Source organism: Mauremys reevesii, linkage group 23 (genome assembly GCF_016161935.1).
Source record: "Mauremys reevesii isolate NIE-2019 linkage group 23, ASM1616193v1, whole genome shotgun sequence".
In the NCBI taxonomy this organism is placed as follows: Eukaryota; Metazoa; Chordata; order Testudines; family Geoemydidae; genus Mauremys; species Mauremys reevesii.
This window is the reverse complement of record NC_052645.1, coordinates 18,216,566-18,230,306: the sequence shown is the minus strand read 5'-3', so window position 1 is coordinate 18,230,306 and position 13,741 is coordinate 18,216,566. Positions and strand designations below refer to the sequence as shown.

The 13,741-nt window shown below is 58.6% G+C and overlaps 1 protein-coding gene across 4 annotated transcripts in view; it reads left to right on the top strand.

Moving 5' to 3' along the window:
- The window catches only part of KCNQ4 (potassium voltage-gated channel subfamily Q member 4), an 83,766-nt gene that overhangs the window by 39,879 nt on the left and 30,146 nt on the right, over positions 1-13,741 (top strand). For all 4 annotated transcript variants that reach the window (XM_039511372.1, XM_039511371.1, XM_039511370.1 and 1 more), the window contains 5 exons: positions 7,276-7,366; positions 9,165-9,291; positions 12,266-12,441; positions 13,323-13,448; positions 13,561-13,671. In XM_039511372.1, coding sequence (XP_039367306.1) covers positions 9,174-9,291; positions 12,266-12,441; positions 13,323-13,448; positions 13,561-13,671 — 531 coding nt within the window. In that variant the 5' untranslated portion in view covers positions 7,276-7,366; positions 9,165-9,173. The remainder of the gene's footprint in view (positions 1-7,275; positions 7,367-9,164; positions 9,292-12,265; positions 12,442-13,322; positions 13,449-13,560; positions 13,672-13,741) is intronic.

Below are 13,741 nucleotides of genomic sequence, written 5' to 3'. Positions count from 1 at the left end.
TGGGAAAGTGGGGATTCAAGGCGCTGCCGTTCTTCCTTTGACCTTTGCAGGCGCTCAGCAGTTCTGCAAAAAAACCAAAACCCCAAATCCCCAGCAAGGCGGAGGAGGTGGGGTCGTCATCCTGGAACTGGGCAAGGTGGGGCTTATTTGCATTTAGGCACCAGTGAGAACCCCTAGTGCAGGCTGGATTTACGCCTGTGAAGATTTACGCTGGTTTCAAAGCCAGGTAAGTTGCACCTGTACAAATCACACTGCGCTGTGCAAAGCATGTCCATGTTAGGGGGTTGCCCTGGGCGAGCCACCCCAGCATGGATATGGCTTCAATAAAGAGGAGAGCTCAATGCACCCCTCCTTGTCGCTCAGGTCAATGCAGCTCCACTGAGGTTGGGTTTCTGGCGATTGGTGATTTTGCTGCAAGTCCGAAAGAGCCTGGGGAAAGGTTGATGCTCGAACGCCGACGGGCCGGGCAGGAATTTCGGGAGGAGGGTTCTGCAAGGAAGGAGCTGTTCTCCTTGCTTCCACCTTCTCATGGGCAAAGCTCAGCCCCGCCTGGCTCGAGGAGACTACCCGTGCCCGCCTGCTGAAAACGGAGCATAGCTGGAGGGGCTCGGCTCCCAGGTACATTTCTCGCATTCCCAGCCGCCAGCCCCCATTTCCAGGGGTCTGCTTTTCCCCAGCGAGGTACAAACCACCACCTACCACCTTCTGGCCAGGCAGAAGTGAGCATCTGGCCAAAAACCCAAGGTGTTGTAGCCGGCCGGGGGACCTGCCCGCCGTTGGCATCCGTGCCGCTGAGGCAGCGACGCCGGGCGCCCTAAAGGAAAAGATCCCCCTTGTTTTTCCTAGAGCCGAGCTTGCTGAAGAAAACGCCTGGGTTTGGTTTCAGGCCCCAGAGACTCGTTACAGCTGATTCGGCTTTAATGCCCCAAGTCAGCAGCAAAAGGAGACGAGAAATGCTACAGAGACTCAATGTCAGTGAGGGAGCAGCCCGCCCTCCCCCTGCCCTCCCCGCAGAGGGGCTGAGACCCAATCCCCCCGGCGCTATCTTTAGCAGACTGACTGATTCGTCCTGGCGGGGTTTTATTTTGTCGGGGAAGCTGGTTTTGGAGCCGTTTCAGCCGAAGGTGGGGAAGGAGCCTGTGTAGGTTGGGGGCCCCCTAAATGACCCACAGGGCGAGTGCCGAGCCCCATGTGCCGTGCCGAGAGTGGCTGGTTTCCATTACTCTTATGATGAATTTATTGTTTCGCTTGCGGTAGCATCCAGACACCCCGACGGTGCAGAAGACCCTCCCGTGCTTGGAGCTGCACGTCCTACGGGGAGGGCTGCTCCCTGCCCCAGAGAGCTCGTGGTTTGCAGCGTTACACCATTTCCATTGCCAGGCTGCCCCCGGAGCCTCCGCTGGGTTTGGTGCTCCAGGGGGAGGCACGGCACCGGGTGGAGAGTGGCGCCGGGATCCCAGAGGAGCTCATGGAAGAACCAGTGTGGCCCTGTTTTGGGGACTATGGGACTCAGCTCCTCATGGGGACGACGGGGCCAGCGTGAGAAAACGACACCCGTTGTGCCAATGGAGGGGGAGGGAGGTCATTGCCCTCCCATGTCCCTTCCACGGGGCTTCGCTCCATGAGTGGTCAGCTGCACGCAGGGCCCGGGTCTACACACTTGCTGCGACACCGAGTGAGTTCTCAGCAGGGCTTTAAGTTTTCCTTCTTCTGGAGCCAGTATAGAAGGATCAGGTGTAACGAGGCCACCAGGGAAAGACGGACACCCTGCCCGGAGCGACGCTGGCACCAGATCCACAGCTGGTGTGAACCCAATGCAGCTCTCTTGACCGTTCAGCAGAGTTCAGCGGATTTACACTGGCCAGGGATCTGGCCCTGGGGAATTTTGGCCAAAACTTCCAACTCCCACAGTACCAGTCCTGTCACTTCTGTGCTTCGCACACTCCAGTCTCCAGGGTGGCGCTTCCCGCTCCAAGACAAGCCGGCGGGGAGGGAGGGGGGAGCTCGGTCGACCGCCCTGTGCTGTTACGCAAGCCCAGCTCCTGCAGATTGATGGCCCTTTGTACGTGGTCACGTGAGCCAGCGGCACGAGCCTTCCACTTTCCATATTTAGAATCGCTGGATCAGGGGAAAAAATGTATTTTTGGAGAGTTCCATTCGCTACGTCTCCAGATTCTGGGCTTTTTTTTTTCTTCTTCTTCTTCTTTTAAATGTGCCAAAGCCCCTTTTGTTTTAACGGAGCCCAGGACTCACCTGGGCGAACGGCCTCCAAGCAGCCGGGAGTGCTTCTGTGCTAGCGCTTTGGCAGGCCCCGGTGCGATCGACCTGCCTTCGGTGTTTGTCTCCTTCTCCGGCTCGCTCGCTCTGTCTTCACCCAGCCGTTTCTTTTAGAAGTGATCCCAGGCGGCCGGCTTCAGACTCAGGGAGCCCCGGGGTGAGTTTTGGATCCTGGCAGTGCTTCAAGTGGACTGGAGCAGGTGTTTGGGGCAGAAGCCGGAAGCCCTGCGCCCGCAGCCGAATCTAACCCCCTGGCAGAGCCGGCTCAGTGCGAGCGCTCTCAAAACCTGCTGCTGGACTCACTCCGATAGGGTGACCAGATGTCCCAATTTTACAGGGACAGTCCCGATTTTAGGGTCTTTTTCTTATATAGGCTCCTATTACACCCCCGCCACCCTGATTTTTCACATTTGCTGTCTGGTCATCCTACATTCCGATAACAGTAACTCAGGCTTATAAACCCCATCTTATAACCCATCTTTCCCAGAGAGGAAAAGCCCGCAGGGCTCCTGGCAGCTGGCACCAGATCCACAGCTGGTGTGAACCCAATGCAGCTCTCACCGGGCTGTGATATGGGACCGGTGCCCTCACCTTCCTGCCCTTAGGGAAAAGCCCTCTGCTCCCGAATCGAAAACGCTCCCCTTTCTGTCAGCGTGTTGGCCTAGAGAATCCCACTCCATCGCGGGTGCTAACAGAACCCCACAGAGAGACTCTCCTCTCTTGGCTTCTGCAGGCAATCAGCTGCTTTCTAGAGACAGCTGTTTGGTGTCGTGCCTAACACAGACTTTTCCATAAGGGGGAGAGGAAACCCAACCAAACCCAAACACTTGAGGGGGAGATTCCCATGAGCCCTCCACTCTGCTCTCACTGAAGTCAGCAGGAGTTAAACACGTTGGGAAATTCCATCCGCAGGGACCAGGCAGGTGAAGGCAGAAAGGTGCTTTCTGTCTCTGCCTCTCCTTCGCACCCATCACAGGCATCTTGACTCCCAGATGCTCGTTGGAGAAGGGGTGGGTCCTCTGGTCATCGTTCCCACTGTTACCTAGCACAGTGGTCCTGATTCGTATGGGGCACAAGTCCCCTAACTCGCACCTTTTCTCTGCATGCTTGAAACCACGGTTGGTTGGTTGGTTGATTTGCCAGCACGGCCGGCGTTTACCCGTAACGAGCCAACAGGTGAATGGCTACGGTGCGTGCGAATGCTGTCTACACGGGCCAGATCTGCAGGCACAGAATCAGCTCCCGGCTCGGCGGGCTGAACGGCGCCTGAACCACCTGTGCGAGGCCAGTGCGGGGGCAGAAGCTCGAGGTGGGTGGAGTAATTCGGCCTGCCTGCACTGACTCTCCCGGGGGGAATTCTGTCCTGACCTGAAATGCCCCCGTCCTCCTGCGCGGGAGGAGACTGTTACTCACGAAGGAAGTGGCTGGAGACCAGGCCTGCTCGTCAGGACTCCTGGGTTCCGTTGCCAGCTCCGTAGCTGACTTGGCCTTTGTGACTCTGGGGAAGCGGCTCCATCTCCCTGCGCCTAGGTCTGTGAAACTCACCTGGCGTCAGACGGCACCTCCAGCAACAGAGCGATAGACAGGCAAAGTAGCGCTGCCCCCAGACATGGCCGGGGATTCTATGCCCCAGGCTGCCCTCTCTGCTTCCCCCTGCCCTGACCCCCAAGGAAATCAGGGGATTGTACAGCCCAGGAATGCTGCGCAGTGCACTGGCGTACACACAAACCCAGGCAAGCCTGTCTTTGTCCCAGACTGTGCGATAAAGGGTTGTGGTAAGATTAACTCCCCCTCACACCCTCTCCTCCTCTCTGCTACGGGCTCGGTTCACCCTCCTCCCCCGGCACGCGCTCTCGTTTGCCCAGGGCTGGCGTGAGAAGCATGTTGCCACAGTGCAGGGGGGTTCTTAGGGCCCTCCCCAGGGGATGCCGGAAAGTCTTTCTTGTGATTAACGTACTGGCCCGACTCCGGCCGTTTTCCAAAGCCGGAATATTATTGGCTGGTTTCATTCTTTGTCGGCGCTCAGCGCTTTCCTCGGCCGCCATTTGGGGTAATGACTTGGGGATTCCCCGGGCTGTTTCGTGTTAGGCTGCTCAGAGAGTGTGGGACTGCAGGGTCCCGCTTCCTGAGACCCCCGAGATCCAGGGTGAGTGACTGCACGGCACATGTGGCTGCAGGAAGTTAAAAAGATGTGGGATTCGTCTTTGTTTTAAACGTAAGCTGTTTTGGAGAACTTTTTGTTCACAGCTAGTGGTGTCTAGTGGGTACAGCAAGGGACTCCGGACTCCTGGGTTCTTTCCCCAGGTTTGGGATGGGAATGTGGTCTAGGGGTAAGAGACAGGGGCTGGGAGGTGAGACTCCTGTGTTTGCCCCAGCTCTGGGGAGGGAGTGGTGTCTAGGGGTTAGCGCAGGGAGCTGGGAGTCAGGACTGCTGCAGATCCATTGTGTGATCCTGGGGAAGTCCTTTCCCCGCCCATGCCTCGGCCCTTCTGTAAAACCAGGATAATGTTTATCTGCAGTGCAGGGTAGTTTGTGAAGCTTAATTAATGTTCATAAAGCACCCCTCCCCCCACCAATTAGCGCTCTAGAAAATGCAAAGCCTTATTCCAGTGGAAAGATGCTACGCTTTAAAACAGCGAAAGGGAGGGCACCCAGCTCCCCCCCCCCAGCTAAAGTTCTCTCCCTCGCTCAAGGGACAGCGTGTGTCCCAGGAGCCCCATGGGCGAAGGACGCCTAGAAAGGCAGATAGAGATCGAAGGGGCAGCTGAAGGTGCCACCTGGCTAGGACCCCACATTTAGGATGCAAAGGCCCCCAGACCCCAGTGTTAAAGGCTGAGCTTCTCCTTGCATAAAGCTCAGGATATTTGGAGCTCTGGTCCCCACAGCCGGGAGAGGGAAAGCAGAACTGCTGGGGCCGTGCAATGGCAAACTCGAGTTGGTCCATTTCACAGGCTTACGCTGCCTGTCAGGCCCTGGTTTTCCTAGTGCCCATCGGCCACACCTAGGTGCTTCTCCCTTTGGTGGACCTGCTGCTGTTTACATCTGCTCTGAACTTGGCCCCGCGTCATTGCTTGGAAACCAGATTTGTTTCCCCCTCAAACACAACCGCCCGGGTGCCATGGTGATAGGTGCATCGGACTGCCGGCTCCAATCTGAAGGGGGTGGAAGAGTTGACCAGGGAGGCCTAGCCGGGGCGGCTGGTTTGACATGTTCCGAAGGGGGAAATCCAGGCTGAATCCAGTTTACAAACTTCCCAGCGGTGAGATCTGCAATGTCTCAAAGGCAACGATGGAAAATCCCCACCACCCCGCCCATCCCTTGAGACCCTTTAGCCTGGAGAACGTGTTGCAGGGAATGGTTCTGGGCTAGCCCTGAGGAAGGACTCAGGGAGCGAACGGGCCTTTCCCACTTCTGTCTTCACTGGGTCCTTGCCCAGGGCATGTTTCAGATTGGAAAAGGAGCCACAGTTGAGTTACCGAAGAACAGAACATCTGGAGCATGTCTCGGCGCCCCACGCGGTGCCCCACCCAGCTTCCTCGGAAGAGGCCAAACGGAATCTCTTAATGCTCCCTTGATTTGCGCTCTGGCTCCGCTGCTCAGCAGCAGGCAGCACCCCAAACCCCCAGCCTGGGTCCCTTCGTCCATCTGCTGTAGCTTTCAGAAGCAGCCCGGTTCTCCCACCAGCTCCCCTGCTCTCTGCTGCCATCTCGGGGCCACGCGTGGCCCCTGCAGGCCAAGCCGGTTTGTAGGAGTTTTGCTGAGGCCACTGTTCAGCAGGCAGCTTGGTGGGGTCGCTGAAGAGCTGACAAGCCCATCAAAGCAAAGGGGAGGTCTGAGGGGGGCCAGATCTCCATGGTAGCTTGAATTAAGGGCAGACTGAGAGGCCTGTCTCGTACGTTGAGGATTTTATTCCTTCAGTTGACGTCGTGTCTAGCAGCTCCTGTCATGGACCGTGCTCGATGCTGCACAAACACAGAGCGAAAGACAGTCCCGGCCCCGAACAGCTTCCAAGCCCAGTATCTTAGCTAAGGGTGGTAAAACCTTGCGGCTCAGATTAGCGTTGGGGGTTGAAATTCCTTCCTCCTTCCCCTCCCCCTGTAGTACGAAAAAAGTGAAGCCTTTAACCCTTCTGAGCCAGTATTCAGCCCCCAGCCCCAAATCACCTACAGCACCTGTCCCTTGCTGTTTTCCCCCGGCACCTTCCCCCCGAGTGGGGGAGCTGCTGTTCACAGGGACAGCTTTGCTAGCTCGCCCTTGAGGTCCTTATTCCAGCCCTGGTGGCGTGTGCCTTTGGTGGACAGGCGCCTTACTGTGGGTGAGAAGGTAGAATGATGCTGCCATGTGCTGGAGCTGGAGCAAGCCAGGCCAGGGGTCAGCTGTGAGGGGTTGGGTCTCTCGATCCCTGGGGTCCTGAGCAGGGCACCTGGCAGGAAGAAACAATGTGTTGGTTCTGAACCAGAATTGAGGCGTCGGATTGCACCCCGCTGATTTTGGATTGCACCCCGCTGATTTTGGATTGCACCCCGCTGATTTTGGATTGCACTCCGCTGATTTTGGATTGCACCCCGCTGATTTTGCCCATGCTCAGCTCCAGAAGCCATGCTGTTGGCAGGCGAAGACCCTGCCAGTCTTACGCGGGTGCTGCTACTTGCTAGTGATTTCATTAATCCTCAGCTGTCCTGGGTCTAATTCGGGATGCCCTGGTCTTGCAGGTGTTACCAAAGTCTGGCTGGACGATGCAGCTGGTTCTGGCACACTTGGTACCAGCTGGGCATTTGGGATAGCTGGTGCCCATGTGGGACTGGTGATTAGGTTGGGTGGCTCAGCAGTATCCAGTCGCCCCAGAACGAATGCAGAGCAGGGTAAGGTCTGGCCCTGGGAAGCTGGCAGCTATGGTGGGCACCGGGGCTGGGATGGACTCTGTCTCACCGCACCTGCTATAGCGCCAAGCGGATGAATCAATGCCTGCTAATCTGTTCTAATCATTTGTTATTTCAGATTCCTCCTAGTCTTCAGCTGCTTGGTGCTGTCCGTGTTCTCCACCATCCCAGAGCATCAGAAACTAGCCAACCAATGTCTGTTCATCCTGGTAAGGAGGGGACTTCAGAAACCTCTCTAACCTCATCTCCTAACTAGCCGTGTGCTCCCAGTTTTCACACCACGGCTATAGCCATGATGCCCTAGGGATTTCTTTCATGTCCCATTAGGAGTGGATGTGAACTGAGGCCAGCGTCAGCATACAGGAGGGGAACTACGGTCTCTCCGACATGCAGCAATTGCACCAGTTTAGCTCCAGGGATGATTTTAAATTTGTTCAACTTTGCATGTGGACACTCTTATCTGCTCACTTGAAACCTGGCTTTCCTTGCTGGTGTAACTTGCACGTGCGAATTACAAGTGACGTGGTTTGCCCAAGATCTGTGGCCCAGCTGGGGCTCGAGCCCAAGAGAACCCACTCTGCAGCCTCCTCCATTAGGCCAAGCTGCCACTGCTCTCATTGCGGCGAGATGTTTGCAGGAGTGAGTCAAAAGCTGCACAGTGTAGCTGCACAATCTCCTGGAGGATTTTTAAATGGAGACGCTCCAGTGGAATGTGTCTGGGAAGCCTATAGCCAAATGTACGGACATGCAAAAAAACAACGGGAAAGGGAGGGGGAAAGAAACCTAAAAAAAGCAACTTTCCCCCAAACTGTCAGAAACAGCTGACGTTGGATTTCTCCCGACTGTGATGGAGACTAAATTAGGAAGGTCCTTGTGACTTTCTCGCTAGTAAGCAAAATAGGGGCTGGTGTGTACAAAAGGTAGGAGGCAAAGCAGTACAATGCTGACAGCGGAGGAAAATTACCCATATATATATTTAAGCTGGGCTCATGCAGGAGGAGCAGGGCGGCTCCGAAAGGCTCCACAGTTGAGGGCTCCTGGCTCGTCTCCTTGACTTTCCCATTGAACAAGGAGGCGCGGAGAGGTTTGCTTAGCTGCTCAGCATTGAAGCTCCGGTTTCCTAAGGACCTGAGCCAAAACCCAGTAAAGTCCCTGGGAATCTCTGCATTGACTGGCATGGGTTTGAGGTTGGGCCCTGGTAAGGAGAGGACTTTATAAACCTCTCTATTCTGATCTCCTAGCTAGCCGGGTGCTCCCAGTCTCCCCCTCTTCTCACACCAGGGCTGTAGCCACAGTGGCGTAGGGAATTCTTTCATGTCCCATTCACACTCTTTCTCCGAGAGGCCACAGCACTTATCGCTCAAGAGTGACCCACAGGTCATGTGTCTCCGAGGCCCCTGTGCAATAGGATCTGGGGTTTTGCTCTGGTCACATTTCCAGCTCCCTCCAGCCAGAGATGTTCTAAAGAGAGGATCTCGCTGCTGCTGCTCAGTGGCTCCATTATCCAGCATTAACCCCGTGGAGTCCCTGTAAAAACTGCATGCTCTACGGCTGATTTCAGTCCACACTCGTGCTGAGGGTGCCTGAGAACCACCCGGGCAGGGGAAGACTTGAATCCAGCACCAAGCCTTGCAGCAAACACCCACGTCCTCCTCCTCCTCCTGAGAGAGCCTTTGCTGCAAACCAGTGGGGCCGGCAGGGCTGGCCCTAGCACCGAGAGGGATCAGTTCTTTATGGGAAGGGATTTTAAATTTAGGAGGCAGGTCCCCAGGTCTCTCTGCCCTCTGCAGGCTCCTGTTTCTGGCTGCAAGGTCTGTTCAGGTTTGTCTAGCCAGGCAGGGTCATCTGGAGGATGCCTCTCCGCAAAGGGAGCGAGGAGCCAGCTGACCCCCTCAGGCGTGACTCAAATGAAGGTTCACACACAGTTCCAGAGACTTTTACAGGCAGCCGCACTCCGGGCCCTCCCAGATTAACCAACCCAGTCTCTCTCTCTCCCCTCCCCGGCAGGAGTTTGTCATGATTGTGGTGTTCGGCATGGAGTACATCATCCGCATCTGGGCAGCTGGCTGCTGCTGCCGTTACCGGGGCTGGCAGGGGCGGTTCCGCTTTGCCAGGAAACCCTTCTGCGTAATAGGTACGTGTTGGCAAGGAAAGCTGCCCGATGCACCCTGTGATCCTCCCCATGGGGAACCAGGGGTGCACCGCAGGGAATTGCTCTCTGCACCCATCTCTAGGTCTCCCTGGTTATCAAAGGAACTAGAGATGGGAAGGGCATCCTAGGTCTCTTCGGGGCTGCTTGGAGGCCATGGTGATGGGCACATCAGCAGAGCCTTGACACACAGGAGAGTCCCCTAGTCCAACTCCTTGCAAGCTCTCACTGTTACCAGGCCAGACAGCCCCATGGCACCCTCAGGAGCAAAGCCGAAAGGAGATGGGATCAGAATAGGTTATGCCCGGGGTTATGGAAGGACCCAAAAGGATGGAGATGCCCAGGACTCTGCTGAATTTGGGAGCCTTAGACTCCTTGGAAAATCCCACCCTAAGAGTAAAGTGCCCCAAAATTCAACCCCCACCCCCTCAAATCAGGGTGCGGTGGGGGGCGGGGCTGGGAGTGGGGAAAGGAGGGCAGGAAGGAGCAGAATCCAAATGTCCCCATCAGGGGCACCTGGATCCAGAACTTCTGGGAAGTCCAAGTTCAAGTCCACATTTCCCCCCAGCCTAGTTAAACGCTGTGTATGAGTGTCCTGCTCAGTGATGGGGTGTGGGGAGACCTCAGAGCGGCTGGAACCCAGGCCATGTTTGGGGAAGGACCTGATGTGGATACTTCTCTGGACAGGGCCAGCTGGGAGTGGGGTGGAGCCTTTTCTCTGGGGCTCCTGGGGCTTATCCCAGTGTTTCGGGAGCTGGCAGCAGGTCTGGGTTGGGCCGAGTTCTAGAGAAGAGCAGTGGTTCTAGGACCTGACTGGGGCTACGATTTCAACTTGAAGTGGGCTTGAGGCAGGGGGGTTCCCATTCCTGCCCCATCCATGCCCCTTTGGGGTGGCGCCGGTCACTGGTCGGGGGCAGGCAGAGAAGGGTGGGTGGCTTTGATCAATGTGATTGGAGGGACACAGGGTCACATCCGGATGGGGAGGGAGATGCAAAAGTGGAGAACTTCTGAAGAGGGCAGCGGGATGGTCCCCCTCCCCCAAATGCCTGGTGGAGAGAGCTCCTCCAGCCCAGAGACTAGAGCGAGGCACCATCGCTGCTGGCACTGTCCTACGCTAAGTGAGGGGCGAGGGGACCAGCCAAGGAGGATATTCTTGATGGACCCAGTGGCCTTTCCCCTCACTGTGGGGTATTATCAGCTGTGCAGTCTGGGCTCCCGGAGGCTGAGCCACTTTCAAAGGGCAAATGGCCGTGCCAGGGCAGTCTGGGGAGAATGGAAACCTCAGGGCATATGCAGGGGGAGGGATCAGTGATAGACTCCCCGCCACCACCTGCTAGCCTCAGAAGCGGTCTGGGGAGATGTCTCCTTGGCAGATGTGATGCTCTGGGGTTGAGACCCATGCGAGCTCCTAGGCAGGTGGGCTGGGATGTATCCTGCGCTGGGCAAAGTTGGGATCATAGAATGTCAGGGTTGGAAGGGACCTCAGGAGGGATCTAGTCCAACCCCCTGCTCAAAGCAGGACCAATCCCCAGACAGTTTTTTGCCCCAGATCCCTAAATGGCCCCTCAAAGATTGAACGCACAAAGCTGGGTTGCTATCCCTGCCACCCTGCTAGCCAGCTACTTCCTCCCCTGTCCCTGCCACCCTGCTAGCCAGCTAACCCCTCCCCTGTCCCTGCCACCCTGCTAGCCAGCTACCTCCTCCCCCGTCCCTGCCACCCTGCTAGCCAGCTACCTCCTCCCCCGTCCCTGCCACCCTGCTAGCCAGCTAACGCCCCATCCCTGCCACCCTGCTAGCCAGCTAACCCCTCCCCTGCCCCTGCCACCCTGCTAGCCAGCTAACCCAACACCAGCCCCTCCCACCCTGCTAGCCAGCGACCCCTCGTCCCTGCCACCCTGCTAGCCAGCTAACCCCTCCCCCGTCCCTGCCACCCTGCTAGCCAGCTACTTCCTCCCCTGTCCCTGCCACCCTGCTAGCCAGCTAACCCCTCCCCTGTCCCTGCCACCCTGCTAGCCAGCTACCCCTCGTCCCTGCCACCCTGCTAGCCAGCTAACCCCTCCCCCATCCCTGCCACCCTGCTAGCCAGCTAACCCCTCCCCCATCCCTGCCACCCTGCTAGCCAGCTAACCCCTCCCCCCTCCCGGCCACCCTGCTAGCCAGCTACCTCCTCCCCCATCCCTGCCACCCTCCTAGCCAGCGACCCCCGCCCCCGCCCCGGCCACCCTGCTAGCCAGCTACCGCCCCATCCCTGCCACCCCGCTAGCCAGCTAACCCCTCCCCTGCCCCTGCCACCCTGCTAGCCAGCTACCCCTCCCCCCTGGCCAGCTACCCTCGTCCCTGCCACCCTGCTAGCCAGCTAACCCCTCCCCATCCCTGCAACCCTGCTAGCCAGCTAACCCCCCCCCCGGCCCAGCCACCCGGCTAGCCAGCTACCCCCCATCCCTGCCACCCTGCTAGCCAGCTACCCCTGCCCTGTCCCTGCCACCCTGCTAGTCAGCTAACCCCTCCCCTGTCCCTGCCACCCTGCTAGCCAGCTAACCCCCCTCCCGGCCACCCTGCAAGCCAGCTACCCCGCCCCCCACCCTGCCACCCTGCAAGCCAGCTAACCCCATCCCTGCCACCCTGCTAGCCAGCTAACCCCTCCCCCATCCCTGCCACCCTGCTAGCCAGCTACCCCTCCCCTGTCCCTGCCACCCTGCTAGCCAGCTACCCCTCCCCCATCCCTGCCACCCTGCTAGCCAGCTAACCCCTCCCCCATCCCTGCCACCCTGCTAGTCAGCTAACCCCCATCCCTGCCACCTTGCTAGCCAGCTACCTCCTCCCCCGTCTCTGCCACCCTGCTAGCCAGCTACCCCTCCCCTGCCCCTGCCACCCTGCTAGCCAGCTAACCCCTCCCCCATCCCTGCCACCCTGCTACCCAGCTAACCCCTCGCCCATCTCCCTGTGCTCTGGGTCGCAGATTTCATCGTGTTCATCGCCTCGCTGGCCGTTATTGCCGCCGGCACGCAGGGGAACATCTTTGCCACCTCGGCGCTGCGCAGCATGCGCTTCCTGCAGATCCTGCGGATGGTGCGCATGGACCGCAGGGGGGGCACCTGGAAGCTCCTGGGCTCAGTGGTCTATGCCCACAGCAAGGTGAGCTGGAGGAGGGCGCTGGCCCGGGGGCAGGGCTGGGTTTCAGCGTCGGTGCCACGGGAGGCTGGCAGCGATAAAACAGGGCAGAGCTGAGCACAGCATGGACTGGTGCATCCAGCTTTGCCACTGCCACTCAATCCTGGCTGAGAGCCCCCTGCTCTGCCCAGGCCTGGGCTCCCCATCGCCCTGACCTGCAGCACCCCTGCTAGTCCAGTGCTCCCCCTTTTAGCCCCGCACGGTGCAGATAGGTCTGGACTGGCTCCTTCTGTGCCCCCGTGACTAGTATCCGAACACCTCACAGGCCTGAATGTATTTAACCTCACAGCAGGGCTATGAGTCCCATAGTCCCCAGGGGGAAACTGAGGCACAGAGTGACTTGTCCAAGATTGCACAAGGGCATCTATGGTAGAGTAGAGACTTGAGCCCAGCGGTCTCCCTAGTCCTAGGAGGGCACCCTCACCACTGAGCCATCCTTCCGCTCTTCCCCTGTTAACCTCCTGTGTCTCCCCATTCATTTCAAAACTGACCCAGCCCCCCCTCCCCTCCATGGGCTCGCCCCAGTCAACCACGCGGAACGTTCCCCTCTAGTCACTTAGCGCCGGCGGCCTCTCTGTGCCTCCCCAACACGTGCGCAAGAGCCTTCTCCTCTGCAGCTGCTGCTGGGTGGGATCAGCTCCACGTACCTGGTCCCTAGGAGCTCAGGCTGGCAGTCTGCCCACCCCCCTCCAGTGCTCCCTGCCATTGGATCCTCTCTGCCCCTTTGCCGGTAGCGAGTGGGGCGGCGTCCGACATTGCATTGTGTTGTGTCGTGTATTGGGCCTTCACCCCCCTCCCCCCCATCTTGGCTTTCGTCCCCTCCCCTCCCCGTCTGCCCGTGGCAGGAGCTGATCACAGCCTGGTACATCGGCTTCCTGGTGCTCATCTTCGCCTCCTTCCTCGTCTACCTGGCCGAGAAAGACGCCAACACGGAGTTCGCCACCTACGCTGACTCGCTCTGGTGGGGCACAGTAAGTGTGGCTGCAGAGCCCCCCCTCCCACTGGGGGGGCAGCATGGGCTGGGGGGCGAGGGGGGGCGAGGAGAGCTCCGTCAAGGCCTCTCTGTGTTCTCTCCCCTCGCAGATCACGCTCACCACCATCGGCTACGGGGACAAGACCCCCAATACGTGGCTGGGCAGGGTGCTGGCGGCCGGCTTCGCGCTCCTGGGCATCTCCTTCTTCGCTCTGCCTGCCGTGAGTAGCCCCTCGCGGCATCCCAGTAACGCCCGGCGCTGCCAGGGGGAGGGAGAGCCAGGCCTCGGGG